Source organism: Gymnogyps californianus, chromosome 2, assembly GCF_018139145.2.
Source record: "Gymnogyps californianus isolate 813 chromosome 2, ASM1813914v2, whole genome shotgun sequence".
Classification (NCBI taxonomy): domain Eukaryota; kingdom Metazoa; phylum Chordata; class Aves; order Accipitriformes; family Cathartidae; genus Gymnogyps; species Gymnogyps californianus.
Window position 1 is genome coordinate 137627467 of NC_059472.1, and position 17699 is coordinate 137645165.

A 17699-nucleotide genomic window follows, 5' to 3' on the forward strand; every position below is an offset into this window, starting at 1 on the left:
AAAACCTCTTTACTCGTGGAGGATTGGGAGGCCAGATTAGCTTTGAAGTGCTTGGATATAAGAAAGTGAACATACTATCTGAAACCGGACACAACAAAGATAGCGTTATCCGAGCTTTTCTTCACAATTATTAACACATGAATGCATTTTAATCTTAACCTGCAACAGCCTTTGTTATCTTAATCTGGACCTGAAATTGCCAGCTGTGCCATCCTTTTTGGTAATTACGTAACATGGATAAATATCCACTGGGAGCTAGGACAAGAGCTCCAAAAATCTTTTTAATTCATCTGCGAATTAGACATAAACAGTCGTCTCTACATATGCATAACTAGAATATTTAACCATTTCTTCTGCCTAGAGCCTTCATACCTCCTTATGTAATCTCTTGCAGTCTCTTTTAGAGAACCCCAAAATAAAAAGGCTGTAGATTACTCCAAGCACATTAGTGTGTTATAGAAGTTATGATTCTTTTGGCATCCTTATTGTACACATTTACATTTACTGTCCATATACAGTCTGTTCTGTGTAGTCTGTTGACTGAAGTTTGTCAAAGTCAATGTTGGGCATATGAAGAGGAGGAAAAAGGAACAGCATTTCTTTCATGTAATCAAAGTAATAATATGTAACTAATAAGATTTCAAACTGAGTTTGTTTTTTTTTTTTTTTTTTTAATAAAACACTTTATTTCCTTCCACTGCATGAACTTTTGCCCTGTTTTATTGTTCCAGGAGGAATACAGTGCCCAAATAGTAGTGCACTACAGGAAACGCGCAGCTGTAACGAACACTCTTGCACTGTGTATTATTGGCAGACCGGCCCATGGGGACAGTGCATAGAGGATACGTCTGTCTCTGCTTTCAACTCCTCTGCCAGCTGGAACGGGGAGGCCACCTGTTCCGTGGGGATGCAGACAAGAAAGGTCATCTGTGTGAGAGTCAACGTGGGACAAGTGGGCCCAAAAAAGTAAAGTTCCTAAAAAATATCTTCATGCTGTAATTATCTTTGGGTTTTGCTGCTTTATATTTATATCACCAATGACTGCATACAAAGACAAAAAGACACCCTTCTGTTCTCGTGAGGGAACAATTAATCTTTTAAAAATACAGAACTGAAGCTACAGGAGGACTATATAATACCTTTCTCACTATTGATTTTTATGGGTGATATTTACAGTGGTGATTCTGCTGACAGCTGACTACAAATCCAGTTGGCTCCTTGCCATGATCTGGTTGGGTTGAGATAAAAGTCTTGAGTTATGTGTGTGGTGTGCAACACCATTTCCAAGATCCTTGTGGTACTTCCAAGCAAGTGGTACACTATATGGATTAGTGCAGTTCCATGCAAAAATACTGTTTTGAATCTAAATACAGTACAACCCATGTAAGTGCATCTTCTCAGAAGCAGACCAAAGAGGTGAAGCATAGGGCAGCTCTGACAGGGCATTAGTTTGAAACATTAGTTTGAACATTAGTTTGACAACCTTTGTGGTTTTTTTTTCCCCCATATACATGTTTTTTTATGAGATCCTTTTGGCCCAATGATTTAATTTTGCGGTTTAATATATAAACAGGGTTAAATACAGATTAGCTGCTAGTAAAATGCATTGGATAATATCTTCATACAGTTTGGTAGTCTGTAAATATGTCCCACTCAGGACAGATTCAAAGCTGGAAGAGCTGATAGCAGAGGTCATTTAGAAAGTTCATGAGGCAGCTATTCTTGCACTAAATATTTGCACGGTGCCTGCCATTTGTTGCTTTATTCAGCAGTAGATTTATTCCTAATTTACTTTAAATGGAAATATAGGGAATAATACCAGCACCTTCAGTAGTCTAAATTATAATATATCTGCATTGAGTTGCTGTTCTATTCAGTCATGATACCATTATATCTTTTATTTGGTACTCATTTTACATTTTAAAAACCCCTCTAATGATTCATCTTCCTTTTTAAATCTACTGTTAATGTCTCTGCCTTTGATTTGACCTTAAATTTTGGGGAGGAGGGCTGTTTTATTGTGTCATAAATGAATCCTGTGAAATGAGGAAAAAAGTCTTGGTTGATCCTTCAAATTGTCACGTTAAAATCACTGAATCGTTTTTAAAGACCCAGACATTTAACATGAAAATGTAAATAGGAACCTTGTTTTAAACTCCCCTTAATAAAAAGGATTACAGTGGTACGATACAATCAATATTATTGGCCTTATCTACCTCACAAGTTACAGACTTCAGCTTGTATCTTTTCTGTTTAATTTGACCTTGAGTAAGGACTGCGAAAAAATCAATACTTCGCTTTAAGCCACATACACTAAATACAAACAATATAAAAGATAGAAATGGTGTTCTAATTGAACTAATTGCCTTGCCCAAGGATCTGAAGGGGAATTGTAATGTTCAGTGCTCCTGAAAGATTAAGTTCTCAGTGAAACAGTGAATGTGTATAATTCAGACTTTTTTGTATGCTTATAATTTCTGTTGTTCTTTAAGGAAAAAGCCATTAGTAAGCCAATGTTCAATACTTTTCAGAAGCATTTTTAATTTTAACCTTAGACAAAATTTCTGAAAACGTAGTCAATGTATGTGATTGGTGGCAGATGTTTTTTTTAAAGTGTACCTGACCATATATAATATACCCACGCATATATAATCTGATTTTATGAATCACATAGAAACAAGGCACAATTTGACTTAAAAATGTAGAGGGAGCTTACAGAGAGGTGATGGAGATTTATGTTGCTATAGGTATAATATTTCATGGTCTTTCACATTGGTATTTTAGGGGAGAAAAGAGAAAAGGTGGAGATGTCATTATAAGAGGGCACCAAGAAGTTGGTGCTGGTTCACAGTAATGGATCATACTCTGAGAAGTTTATGTGAATTGACAGGAAAATGCAGAGACAACCAATGGAAATCATGAACTAGCAAGTGTTACGGCTGAAGAATATGTTCCTGTAAAGCTGCAACTCAACTTTTCTTCTCCTTTTCCCCTGCTTCTCCTCCCACACTGCACAGGCATAGTTCTCCACTGACCATGGAGACCACATTTCATCGGTAGTTCATCATTAGACTTGCCTGTGCTCCCTTCAGCCTGGCAAGAAAGATGCTTCGCGCAAGCCAAGCTTCCCCAGCTGATCCAATCCAAATATAAAACTGGTCTCTCATCTCTCTGGTCCCAGATGCCCAGCAACCACAAGAGGAAAAGCTAGTCATAGTAATGTTTTTCTGTAATGAGCCAAAAGCTCCAAAATATGGAAGTGATATTTTTCTTACCTCTTTACATATTCCTCTGACAGTCCACAGTCTGTACGCTTTTAGAGCAATACTGATTTTGAAATTATTTTAAAGATTTGCAGTACATCTGCAAGAGTTATTGCATCATTCTGAAAACAAGTATTGCAGCATAGAGAGTTGTTTGTCCTTGATGAAAAAATAGGAACACAGAATGGGGAAAATGACCTGGGTTAATGAGTCCCATATGTGGCAGTCCAATAATCCCTTTTATATGCTGATCAAGACTCTTCCTAAAACAAGTGAGGTTTTCTGTCCCTTCTGACAGTCTTTCACAGTCTCATTGATCTGGCAGTTTCAAACCCTTTTCTGGTTTCTGTCATAATAATGGCCAGCTTATACCTATTTGTTCCTGGGTTAGCAGTGTTATTTAGTTTAAATATGTCTCCTTCCAGTGTTTATGCTTCTGGTAAATTTATGAAGAGCTAAAAATGTATTTTGCTAAGCTGAACTAGATGGCTTTTCTTCATTTTCATTTGGAAGCTTGAAAATAACACTCAAAAGGCAGAGTCTGGAACGGTGAGTGAGGAATGATGATTTTTTTAAGTTAAATCCCCAGGTGCAGAATGCACCGGTTTTGGCTTGCTTTCACCAGATACATTTAAATGCTAATAGTTTTTATTTCTGTGCTCCATCCTGGTGAATTCTGGGCAACTAGCACTCCCCTTGTGCCTGCAGGCATTCAGTACCTCTCATGATTCACCACTTCACTGCAGAATGATTGTTTATTTGATAATGCTTCTTTTTCATTTTTTTTTAGATGCCCTGAGAGCCTCCGACCAGAAACTGTGAGGCCTTGTCTGCTTCCCTGTAGGAAGGACTGTATTGTTACTCCATTCAGTGACTGGACACTGTGTCCTTCTTCATGTCAAGAAGGTAATTTTATCCATTGTGTGCTAGTAGACAGATTTTAAGAAAAAAAGGAGTTAGACTAGCAGACACTTTTGGCAGAATGCTCATACACCTCTCTTTCTGACAGACATGTAATAGCTGGTACAGCAACTGCAGGGAGGACATAGCGTTTTTGCTGAAAAGAATAATTATTTCTATACATTTTCTATATGCATGTTTGGATTTTTTTCCCCATTTTGCCTACTTTTATGTTACAAACTCCCATTTGCATCTTCCCCTGATAAAGCGGTAACTGGTCATGGAGTAGACACATATATCTTAGTGTAACACCAAAACAGATACTTGTACAATTGTAGCATTTGAATTGTCAGATTATAAAATGGTCAGATTTCATCTTTGAAAATATATGTGCTACTTGCTCACCGGAAAAACCTGAGGCCTTATATACCAGGAGATAGATAGGTAGGTAGGTAGATAGATAGATATGCATATGTATATAATTTTGGCTGGTTTCTTCTACTCCAAGGAAAACTGAAGGAAAGCTAATAAAAATCAGCAGACTTTAAGTTGATGTTAATGGTCTGATTTAAACATACATTCCAATGCCATTTTAATACACTTGGCAAAGCTCTTAAAAACAGTGTGGGTCTCCCCTGAAGTTTTATTACATTGAAATCGTACATGAAGTGATGAGTGGCTTAATATTGCCCACATTTTTATGCCTTATCTCTTTTTCTCTTTTAAGCTTAACAGGAGGTGTTTTTCTAATATGAACTATTACAGACGGAATCTGTAATACCTTGTGTTCCACAGGGTGCTAATCCCTGTGTGGGACGTGGTGATTACTCACAGCTACCATATTATCAGAATGTAAGATATTGTTACATCAAATATATGCACTTCAAATGTCACGGCCAATTCTTTATGCTTTATAAAGGACACAAGCATAAAGGCATTTTTGCAGTAATTCCTATTAGTGCTTAGTGCATTCTAACAAATAGAAAAAGAGTTAGGAAGATTAAATTCATAACCTTAGAAAAAGAAAAGAGAATTAAGACCATTGAATCTGAATCTATGAAATAGTTATTCATTACTAAATACTGTGTTATTTTACAGCAGTATTAATCGTTCTGAAATATTTTTGTTGGGGCAGATCATCTTGGACAAAAATGGCATCCTTTTCTGTTCTCATTTCTGTGGGTTTTAAGAAAGTTCTTGATGCAATAAGCATATCTTCATGAATATTTACTACAAACTAGCATGTGGGCTTCTATAAAACAGTATATTTGTGAACCAATACAGGCATTTTGTCTATTCAGTGAGTCAAACTCTTTCTACTACACAAACAATTTTTATTTCATGGGATTTACCCATTTGTGTCAGCAAGCTGGTCAGCGGCTTTGCTGGGCTGCATGTCTGTCTTGTCCCTTGTGCCAGCTCCTGGCATCTCCTGGAGCTGATTGACTTGGGAGTGGAGGGTTTCCTCTGCGTTGAAAAGCAGCCAGGTGGTGGAGAGCCACCGCCGGGATTCTCCTACCGCTTGCTCCTAATTACAATTGCTTGGCCGTGGTCCAGCATGCTTCTGTGTTCAGACAAGCTGCAGCTGCTGTAATAACCCACCCAAAGCTGATATCAACCCAGTCAGCCAAATGTCTGTGCTACAGCTCTCTGGGGAAAAAAAAAAAAAAGAATCCAAGATTTTTACCTATCAATATTTGTGTATTAGGTATTGCTGTGGAACTAATATAGATTTGTGGCTTTTCTCTTAATTTTCTGCCTGAAGAATTGATATCTGAAGATGCGTGAAATCAAAATTCCTACAGGAACTATTTACTGTTTATCATTAATAATGAATGACTATAATAATTAAAAACTGTAAACTGTAAGTTAATTCCAGAGTGGAATTTCTGTTTCTGGTTTTACATGCAAATGATTAGGGCAAACTTCCACCTTGAAACTGTGAAGTGTAGCAGCAAACTGAGCTGGTTTAATTTTTGTTCACTTGAACTATGTATTCATTTCAGCTGTGTATTCATTTGTTCAGTATTGCTGCTATTGCTTTCTGTTTAGTTCTGCTTCCTGGCCATTAGCTAAGATTGAAGTGTTTTATCTATTAAGCTTAATTTTCTGCTTATGGACAAAATAGCATGTCAATATTATAGTGATCAGTTCAAATACCTGTTATGTTAAACCTTATTTTTCCCCTAATTACTGTCATCCCTACATAGTAGCAGGAGAAACAAGCTCTTCTACTCTTTGCAGGGGGTGTCACAGTAAAGAAGCAGTCCCGTCACCGAGTCATCATCCAGCTCCCCGCCAACGGTGGTCGAGAGTGCCCGGACTCTTTGTTTGAGGAAAAGGAATGTGAAGCTTCTCCCGTCTGCTATAGCTACAGGTAGTGTTAATCAACCAGAGACAGTTCAGACATGATTTTTCAACTTGTACTACCTCTAAAGCTTGCTGAATTCCACTTCTTAATAGGAGGTGTTTTTCTAATACGTACTATGTAGAAAAATAGGATACATAGCTAAATCAAGGTTTCAGAACAGGTATGTAGACTCAGTTGGGCCCATAGTGAATCACTGGTTCATATTCTTCCAGTTCCTTTGCAGGACCATTGTAGCAACTAAGAATTACTTTTCAGGATAAATCTTTCCTAGCAACTATTTTGACATTCTATATAATTATAAAAATCTTCCTTTCTAAATTATCCAAAGCACTGAAATGCAGCCTCATCTGTTTAGGAGAGTTGAGTTCTGCTGCCACGCTGTGCCATACACTGTATCCTCCATCTTTCCATCCCTGTCAGCCCTGAGCCAGTCCGCAGTTGATTATATCCCCTAATATAGAAAATTCTCTGTGTTGACCTAATCTTCACCAGAGAACGCTGAGGACTGTTCCAGCAGATGAGGATCTCCACCGTAACTGATTAAGAAAATTTTGGGGCAGTTTTGTAGTATCCAAGTGGCATGGGAAGGTCTAGACGTACAACAAGATTTGGCTGTTGATACAGGCAAAGTTTAGAAAATTCTAATGCAGTTGGTTGGATTTACTTGACAAAATAAAAAAAAAAAGGAGATTTTTTTTGGATGAATAATAAATATCAAACATATCTATTAGAAGCCAATGTTCTGTTTCTCCACCTGCTAATTTCCATGAAACTACTCTCTGCTGCAGAGGTACAAATAGAATTTAAGCTTATTTTAGTGAAAACAAATTGAGATTAAAGAAATGTGTTGCTTTCATCATGTGGTAAGAATTATCATTGCAAATTCATTAGGAGATCACACTGTATGTCACTGAAAGATATGAAAGGATGTAAAAGACCATTGGGAAGCTACTAAAATGAGTACTCCAAACATCAGAGAAATATAGCTCAAGAACTTTTTCTAGTCAATACCAGAGTCAGAGTTTTATCTTTTAAAATGCTGGCTGCTCCTCATCTCTTTAGTTTCTTCGGTATCAAATTTTACCTGAGCTAGTGCATGACAACGTGCTGAGCAGAAGAAAGAAGATTTGCTAGGGAGTGGTAGATGAGGTCATTTACATTTCATGACACAAACTAATACTAAACACATTTTCTGTATATTTCCTTTAGCATCTTTCTGACCTATACACATACTGCGACAGATGGACTCTCACACTCAGCTTGGCTCATGCCTTAGTTCAGATACTGGCCCGCAGAGGCAGGTTGCAATGAAACGTGAGGTGCAAAACCATTGAGATAATTTTAAACATGAGAGCAGCTGATGGTTTGAGCTGTGGACGTAGCATTTTTTTTCCCCCACTCTGAGTAACTCAGACAACTGTGGATTATTTCAGGCATGTGACAATAACCAAACTTGCCTGGACTGGTTATATTTAAGGCCTAGGGTATTCTGCAGCACTAGAAGGGAACTTTGTAAAAGTTTTGTAGCAGTTTATGTTAATGATAGAACAATTTAAGCAGCACAATGTTGCATTTGTTATCAATTTGTTTTTGCAAGTTCTTTTTGTCTGTGTTTTATTTTGATATGGTCTGTGTCCGTATTCACATTGCGTTGGATCTCTTGGTTAGCTCCACATTTGTAAGGTGCTGCCATTCAGCTACCCAAGACCCCAGGTACTCTGGGATTGCCTGAGGCCCCCTAGCAGTCATTTAAACCCACTGTCCCAATACTTTGCTGTAGCTGGGGTTCCTTTTTGCTTCTGATTTCTCCTTTTGGGATAGTATTTGGAAGATGAAGCTTAGCAAAGGAGTTTGTTTGTTGTGAAAACTTTACCCTTGTAATCATATAATTTGAAATTTGAGAAAACAAAACAAAAATCCTAAGACTTTGCTCATCTGACCTCATCTTTGTCTGTAACTCCAAGACTTGTTTGTGCTTCAAGCAAGGCAGAATTGCTCCATTTGTTCTTGTGTTGCAAGTCATGCCTAAGGGATGGGGGGAAGAATAGACCTGGGGAAGAGGAAAGAAGGAAAATGCACTAACACCTATATTGGACAGTACTTACTGCCAAAAGACACTCCCAATACTGCATGAACCAGAAATCAACCCTGAAGTCTTATCTCTGGAGTGTATTTGGGAAACTTCAACACATCTTTGCTTCACTGAGATAGGTGGAAAAAAGAAAGGAAGGAAGGGAAGGTGAGAAAGAGGGGAGGTTTATTAGAGCATGCTAGTATTTAAAACTCATCCTTATTTAATGGGTCCATGTTGTTTTTATGAGATGTTAGTGTCACTTCGCTAAATCCACTTTTCAAATTTTAGCATGTCATTTTGTTGACTAGTAAAATACTCTAAGTATGCTCAGGTATAAATCCATAGCAAAGGAGTTCTTCTGTTAAATGGATATTCGAGTCATCTAATTTTATTATTTTGTATAGTATTCTTCTTTGAAATTTCTTTCTCACATCTTGTATAAGTGTGTTAATGCTTTGTATTAACGTATAATCCTCATGTTGTGGTTTGTATTCACTGTTTATTTGTTAGGTAGTGTTAATGTACCTTTGTACTTTGAAATCCTTGAAAATATATGTGGTTTGCCTTCTCTTCCCTCCTTCGCCTCCTCCTTCCTTCCCTGTGTTCTTAATGGCCTAATCCTAAAAGGAGCAAAAAAATTAACAGGAAACAGGGAGAAGTTTACGGTATTGTTACTGTTTGTTGTGAATTGTCTGTGACCAGTTAGTAATAATAAGCAACAGCTTACGGTGGTTTCTAATACTATCTAGCTCTTGTGCTGCCTCAGTTTTGATGGCTACCAGTTTAGATGGATTGTTTGAAGTTGATTGCTTCCTTCCTCATTTCAGGTGGAAGACCCACAAGTGGCGCAGGTGCCAGCTAGTACCATGGTATGTGCGCCAAGACAGTCCAGGAGCACATGAGACTTGTGGACCTGGGCTACAAGCAAGAGGTTAGACCCTTTGTTTCTGTCATTTATTCCTCAGAAATCTATAGCTGCACTGGTGTGGGAAATGCCTAAAATTTTAGTCATTATAACCTAACATTAATTTTATCTATCTTTATGTGCATCAGCAAAGGAAAATAGTGAATGCTAGTATGGTAGGATGCATCCTAACTGGTATTTGGCAAATGTTTTATTCATAAAATACCAGTGTTAATTTATTTCTAAGTATAGATACCACATTAGTCACTAATTTTATGGTATTGTTTGTTCAGTTTATTTTGCCGTCTTTACCTGAAGCAAGTTTGCAGAGGTGTTTGTGGAAAGTATGTTTTTAAAAAGAAGACAAAACGAAAGGGATGGGTGACTTTACATACTTCTTTTTGTGAAAAAGGTTGTGTAAATTAACTTGTGAAAATGTGACATTTTTCATGTAGTGAGGATGTGAAGACATGTTTATGGGTATATCCATTAGACTGAATATAAGACTTTTGCTCCCTGTGTTTGTTTGAAAATTTAGGATTGGAGAACCCTACAATAATTTTGAGCTGGAAGGATGCTTTGGAGGTCCCTTGGTCCAACACTCTACCCAGAGCAGGGCCAGTTTCAAAGTTAGATCCCACCCAGACTAGAGCAGGTTGCTCAGGGCCATGTCTCAACATGTTTGGAGTATCTCCCAGGATGAAGATCCTACAGCCTCTCTGGGCACTTGCTCCAGTGTTTGTCCAGTCTAGCACTGCATTTTTTTTTCCTAATATCTAAGCTGAAATTTCCCTTGCTGCAATTTGTGTTGTGGCCCCTTATCCTTTCACCATATATCTCTGAGAACAGTCTGACTCTCTCTTCTCTATACCCTCGAATTAGGTAGTTGTAGAGAACAATGGGAGCAAGAGAGATGCAGGACTTTGCATTTACACTGTTAAAGTTCAGTGCCAGCCCATTTCTCCAGGCTGTCAAGGTCCTCTGAATGGCAGCCCTACCCTCCAGGTAGGTATTGACTGCTCCTCTCAAACTGGTGTTCTCCCCAAACTTGCTGAGGGTGCTTTCTGTACAGGCTGTTAAAGATGCTAAACAGAATTGGCCCTGGAATTAACCACTGAGCTGCAGCGCTCTTAACCAGCTGCTGGTTGGACTTCAAAACCACTGACCCTTTGAGCCCAATGATCCAGACATTCTTCCACCATTTCCATTTAATAGCAAATAATTTTTGCATCCAAATCCAGCTTTACCGTCACCTATCTTCATAGAGAATTTTGTGGTTTTAACAGAATTGTGTATGTGTGACTTTTAAGTATAGTCAGGGGAAGGTTTTTTTAGGTGCATTAAATAAATTCAGTATGAAAATAATTGCAGCTCCTACTTACTGTGTTACAGTAATTGGATTGCTTTGAACTACTAGTCAACCCTGAATTCCAGAAAGGTTTCTTTCTTTTGCCTTTTCTGAGTGCAAACTCCTATCTGTTAAAACAATATTGGCTCAGCAGATTGTGGAATACCTGAGCAAGGACACTGCTAACTGCAGAAGTGAAATGTTCAGGTCATTAACTTCCTTGCAGTATTAGAGGAGGCTATGGTATACTTTAAAAAGTCATAGAATAAATCTTAAGCTAGTAACTCCTACCACTTACTCAGAAAGTGTTACGGTAGATCAATTTAGGGCTTACCACAAAATGAAACCTGAAGGTATTGCCTGCTAATACAAAAGACTTCTGACTGTGGTAATTCTTTTGAAGGTCTATCACTAATGCAATATATTTCTAGCAGCTCTGGAGGATACATTCAGATTACACACTGAGAAAATAAGATTTCTGTCTTTGATGGTAGGAGTTCAGACAGTACAAAATGTTATCTTCTGTACTTGCGTGGTAGCACCTAAATCTCTTGACTTTGCCTAAAAGTCAGTTAATAAAGAGAGATAGCTAACTGTAGTGCATGCAGAGTGGTTTTTATTATTCTTGTGTGTCATGAGAGTTTCTTTTTTTTTTTAACTGTAACTCAAATAATGTGCAGTACATACACATACAGAGTAATACATGATTTTGGAATTACTGGCATACAGTTTTCAAATCTGGTAAAATAGAGTGGCAGAATTTCCCTCTGGTACTACACTGAGTTTGATCTCGTGAAGGATGATGTTATTCAAGCAGTAGTCTGGTTCCTACAAGCAGATATAATGGAAGTTGCTCTCTAGTGTAACGTGGTCAAGTGGTAGGATGAGCAATCATTAATTAAGAACCCTGGGAGCAGCTAAGCCTGAAGAATGCGGGTGATTTTGGTAGAATTCTGTAAATGTTTCTGAGATCAACTGTTAGAAAGGGAAGATTTTTGTTTGTTCCTGCTTTTTATTAAGTCTATCCAATGTATAAATTTTACTGTAGAATTCACAGAGGAAGTTATTTAAGTTGGATAACCAAAGAGTATTTGTGCCACAGTCCAAGTATCGAAATATTAATCTAAAGATTGTCTAGCCTGTTGCAGTGGTGAAAGTTACAGGCATTAAATACAGAGCCTTTTTTGGCCCAATATTTTTCCCATTGATGTAAATGATGTCAATTAACATAAAATGTAAGTTTTGAACACAGGTATGTTATGTATAAAGTCTCAGTGTTTTAATACCTGACAATGTGTTGAATATATCTTTTACTTTTGTGCTCAGTAATGTAAACTGATATTCTGTAGGAGCTAAAACTAGTACAGCTTTTCTTTAGATTAAGAAAAATAAAATATTTTCTGGTCTCTTCAACACCTTTACAATGAATATGACTTGGAAGTAAAAGTTGAATTTTTGCATAAAAGTAACTTTCACTTTGGAAAACATACTTCTGCAATTCTAGAGATTATCAGTTGAAGTTTTATTTACTTCACACCTCAGAAAATTGCATTGTGAACATGGATAGTGTGTTTTATTTGTTTTATATAGGTTATCTCCTACACAGGGCATTAACATATTCCCTTTCCCCTCTTACATTTCAAATTCTGCCATGAAAATAGCCATGTGTGAATTTTCAGTGATGCATGTTATTTTGTTTGGTCCCTTGTACAAGAGTTGATTTCATGCAAGGTGCTCTCTGAAGGGAGGCTGACCTGAAAGCAAGCATCTGCCTGACTGAGCTCTGGCTGGGACAGTATTAGAAAGATTTCAACAGTTTCTGAAGGAAGACTCTGGAAGAGGTTTTGTCCCCTCTCCCTGCTAATTCTTGGCTCCCTCCTGCATACTTGGCTTCTCGTAAATAAAGTTGCTACAGGCTATGGAAAACTTTGCATGATAATATGTTATTAAAAATTTTGTACTATAAATAATTTATTTAAAGATTATTTTGTGATGTAGATACAGAAAAGACTGAGCTACTACTGTACAAGTCCTTTTAACCACCCCAAAATCAGGAAATGCTAAACACTGAAATATGAAATCCATTTGGTATAACATTCTGATACTGCATTTGTAATGTGATACTGGAATACAGATATTTTGAACAGTATATTTAACTGTTAGTTGGTGATTTCTGTACAAATGTTTACCATACTGTGAAAATTGTAGACATAGCAACATTTCTTTTTCAATTGAAAAAGAGTTCTCTCTCAAATTTCTGATGCTCATGAATGCAGAAATCACACATTCATTCATCTGTTTGTGGTAATTTACTTTTGATGACAAAGTGAAACAATAATCTCATAGAAGTAATCTCAGCCCTTTGGTTTCCTGTGGATTGTCCTTTCATTTTGTGTCGATACTCAGTAGAGCAAGTAATTGCATTCTTGTATGTGGGAACAGTTCTCAGTTCCTCTTTTTCAGTGCAAGGGGATGTTGCCAGTGCTGTTAGTTCGTCCTATTTCTGATCTGATTGCCTACGCACAAACACTGTAACACATAACGTATCAGCAAATGCATTAATAAGAAATAAGAGGAATGTACACCAGGGAAAAGGCACATCTGACTATGCATTCATTAGCAGTTTATTTTGAACAAAGGCATCTGTTACTGTTCATATTTTAGTTAGAAAGATAATTAAATCTGAAGGAAAAACTATAAGTTAGAAATCATTAAAAATGACTGGTTAGGTGTCTGATCTTAAGAGTCTATGAGTAACTAGAGCATATGCATGCCTTGCTTTGTATCACAGCTGTACTATTCATGTTTCCATTCTTCAGCTTTTTTTATCACAGCGGTCTTCCTTGGCAGAAGAGATACTTGGGTGAATCATAAAATTTTGAATTGTGATTCATTGTTAAAGACAGCTCTGTTTCTGTCTTGTATAATGAAGGTTTTGTTACAAATCACGTCAGTTCAAACGAACATGGCACAAAATTAGAACTTGGGTCAATACAGAGGAAAGAGAATAAAAGAGTTTGGTGGTTTTTGGTTTTTGTTTTAAGGAAAGATTTTCTGTATAATATTTTGAAGAAAAATGTTTGTTAATTATTCATGCAAATGACGGACAGGTATTTATATCTAAACCTAAGCATAGTAAAGTAGCATTTAATATCTGAGCAGCAAATTCATTGTTGTAGTCATGAACTTTATTTGAACAAGGCAGCGAGTCGTGACAATTGTGTTGAATTTCTGTGATGAATGAAAATTTGCTATCACTGGTAAAATGCCTTTTAACAGTGGATAAGCAGGGCAGGGATGTATTCTAGAATTGCAGTAACTTAGGACTTCTAACTGTCTTTTGTTCAAAACCCTCAGGAGAGGATATTATGGATGCATCAGCAAGGAGTTTGAAACTTCCTTTTGACCCTACCCAACAAGAACAGGAAATGTAGAGAAAAGCCATATTTTACTGCAACACAATTTATGTTGTGTTTATTTTCATAAGCTGTTTCTCAATTAACAAGAGTAAATTGACCAGATGTCTTGATGAGTCACCTGAAACCCAGGAGGGAGAGGCACAGAGGTTTGGCAGATACAAAATACCAAAAAAAATACGAACACTGGAACAAGAGAGTAAATGCTTGATAAAGCCAGGCTACTAGTATTTGATGGGATGTGGGCTATAAAACTCAATGTGAGAGGAACCTGCTCCAGCTAGGGTGTGCTAAGAGATACTATGTATTTTTAAGGCTGACATTTATTAGCACATAGATAACTTCAAAGTAGTGGTCTGCTCAGTGAGATAGATTAATATATGAAGTTTAAAATTGTGAACAACTTAGGCAGGTATGTGTTATGTTATGCTCATATCTCAAAAAAAAATCTGTGTCGGTAAACCTCAGCTCCAGTGACTTCTGAAGGAACTTAGAAATACAGTTCAAATCCATTTTGAATTGTATAGGAAAGCCTAGGAAACTTAATAAAAAGGCTTGTTTTGCCAGTAGCTTCTGCAGATTTAAGTAGGGCTTGTTGGACTGCATCCCAACGCTAGTGACGAGGACATGCAGCAGATGAGAAGCTTGAGTGCCCAAACTGCAATAGCCTAATCACATCATGATGTATATGGATGAATGCACATGGTAAGGGCTATCCCAGTGACCGAAAAGAGATTTGCAAAAGGATGCACAGCCTGCAGTCCTTGCCACCATAAATCTTCCTCAGAGTTTTATAGGAGGAATGGGATGAAAATTGTGAAATCTGTCAGCATATTCTGTAATAGCAAGAGGAAGGTTATTTGTAAAATTTAAGCAGAAATTTAAGTAACCTGGCTGTCAGAGAAAATACCTGAGTAGCTGTACTTGATGTCGCTGGTAACGGGCCATTATTAAAGAGTTGATCCCAAGCTCTCACTATTCTTCATTCGCAGGGTGTATGTAGAGTTATTTGAAAGACAGTGGAGCAGGGGAGTCGGAGGAAGCTTCCCAGGATGGCCATGAGCACGAGCCGCGGGGAGGCTTGGAGGCAGAACAGTGGTCAAAAGCCCTTTCCTCTCACTGTGGCTAAGCAGGGACAGCAGTCTCCCTCTCTGGGCATCGCTTATGGGGGCGGAGGGATTTGCTCTTGTGGGTTTTTTGTGACCTTATTGAAAGCCCAAGAAAGGAGAGAAAATCATGAAGGAGTGCTGCTCCTTCATGGAGCTATAAACTACTATTTTAACATCGTTGAGACTTAACAGATGAGAGTGCCCTATTGCCTGGTTCATATTTTAATCACTGCAAAGTACAATGGGTAGCGTCAGGTTTTGTACTAAGTAAGAATTTGGACAACAGTGCTCAAGAGCAGTATTTACATTAGAAATTAATTTTTTAGTGACAAAACAAGCCAGAATCGCCAGACAACTTTATTCGGCAGAAACACATTGTTATTCTCTTTGGTGCGTAAAGAACGCTCAGGCTTGTATTTTCACAATATTATTGGCACGAGCTCCTGCTTAAGATACTTTGTGATAGAAACATTTCTTCATGCAGTGTCTAGTCTGCCGTGTCCCACAGAAAAAGAAATAAACATAGATGAAATCATAGCCTAGGCAGCATTGATAGTAGATGTAAGAATAGTGTGCTGAAATAATTCTTGCCTTTCTAGAAATGAAAGAGAATATTTTTGTTGTTAAAAATACTTAACAACTGAAAAAATGGTATCACAAGTGTGTTGTAAAACAAAGGACGTAGAGCGCGTTCATTTATAAAATACTTCAGTTTTTAGATGTAGGAGTCACTGAATCTCACATCTCAGTGAAATCTCAGTGAAGTATACTAATGATGGTAACACTGGCAAGTATATAAACCCACATGTATATAAACCCACACATAACAAGACTTGTTAAAATACAGTCTTAGTGTTTCGTTATGCCAACAACAAATATATTAGCCTGTAGTCCCCTGTGCCTTGGTAGAAACAATGCTATCAGATAAAGTTTTAATTACATCAAAGTCTCTTGTCTAGAAAATTTAGACTGCTATTTATTTCACACCTTTCTTCTGGGAGATAATAATTGTTAAATACCAAAACAATTTTGTAAGTGAATTGTTTCCATGTTAAACTTGATTTTTCTGTTAGCCGTACTCCTGTTTTATGTTTTCACTTAACAATTACTTGGGCTAAATTCGATAATAGAAGAACCATGCTCTTTCCACTTACTGCTAATGTCTGTAATAAATATAACATGGTTGTATAGGCAAAATAATTAGTCTGGCACTGCATGGCTTTATAGTAGTTGAAGACACCTCTCTGTATAGTGATTTGATCATTGATCAGCAACTTTTACAGAATATAATTAAAGAACCATGGGTTTGATCAGAGAGGCAGGGGATGAGTTTGCCCAAATTAGGTTGTGAGTGGAAAAAGTAACTCCACTAACAGTAAGAGCATTTCAGATGTCAAGTAAGACATTTATCTGGCCAAAATAATGGATTAATGGAATGTATACAGTTGTCAAAATCCCTGTGTTAAGTAATGGAAAGATACCCACTCTTCAACAGTCACAAGGAGTATAAACCTTTCAAATTGATACTTGTATCTGTAGAATAACAATAGGAAAATGGAACATAGAGCGAATCATCCAGGTCTTGTCAACTAGCAGTAACTTGAATAGTTATGGACAGGCACTGTGAAAATTAAGATTCAGGAATTGATTTAGCATGCCAAGCTGTTCCCTAATTTGTGTTGTTATTAAGGTGAAATATTTAGGTCTCAGGAATGAAGAGTTTTCCTGCTTTGATTGCTACAGAACAACTGACAGTTAATTTGGAAAAAAACCAAAGTGTTAATCCTCAGGGGAGCTTCTCACCTGGGTCTGCTTGATGTAAATTAGATGCACTAATATGAGTCTGAAAAAATTTACGACAAAGTGAATATCTGCCCACGGAGTAATGTTTAATAAACAAGAAAGATGAGGGAATGAATATTGGCTTTAGAAAATCTCAGTTTAACTAGAAAGAAAGAATGTTCGTCAATGAACAATGTTTATGGCCTATCAAAGGACTAGATGGAGAGGCAGTATCTAAAATGGGTGTTAAACTTTTGAAGAAGGTTATTAAAAGTTATTGGGTTAATCAGTGGACCATCTTTTAGCCCTTGGCTAGGTATAGTTTTCATTGCTAAAAATGGTGGCCTATATCTCCCTGAGAATGCAGTGAAGGTAATGCAATTAGTTTTGCTGATGCATGCACATGCCAAGGTCAAACTCAAGACAGAGGATTTAGGCTTGACCTCTGTGAATTTCCATATGGTAGAACCAGTCTGAACTGTGTTTTTACCTTGGGGAAACCGATGTGTGTTATTAGCAGAGAAGAGTATCG

The 17699-nt window shown here is 37.3% G+C and overlaps 1 protein-coding gene across 1 annotated transcript in view; it reads left to right on the top strand.

Annotated features, from left to right (window-relative positions):
• The window catches only part of THSD7A (thrombospondin type 1 domain containing 7A), a 205966-nt gene that overhangs the window by 139979 nt on the left and 48288 nt on the right, over window positions 1-17699 (top strand). The window contains exons 8-11 of the mRNA XM_050891559.1: window positions 732-966; window positions 4054-4169; window positions 6408-6540; window positions 9436-9539. Coding sequence (XP_050747516.1) covers window positions 732-966; window positions 4054-4169; window positions 6408-6540; window positions 9436-9539 — 588 coding nt within the window. The remainder of the gene's footprint in view (window positions 1-731; window positions 967-4053; window positions 4170-6407; window positions 6541-9435; window positions 9540-17699) is intronic.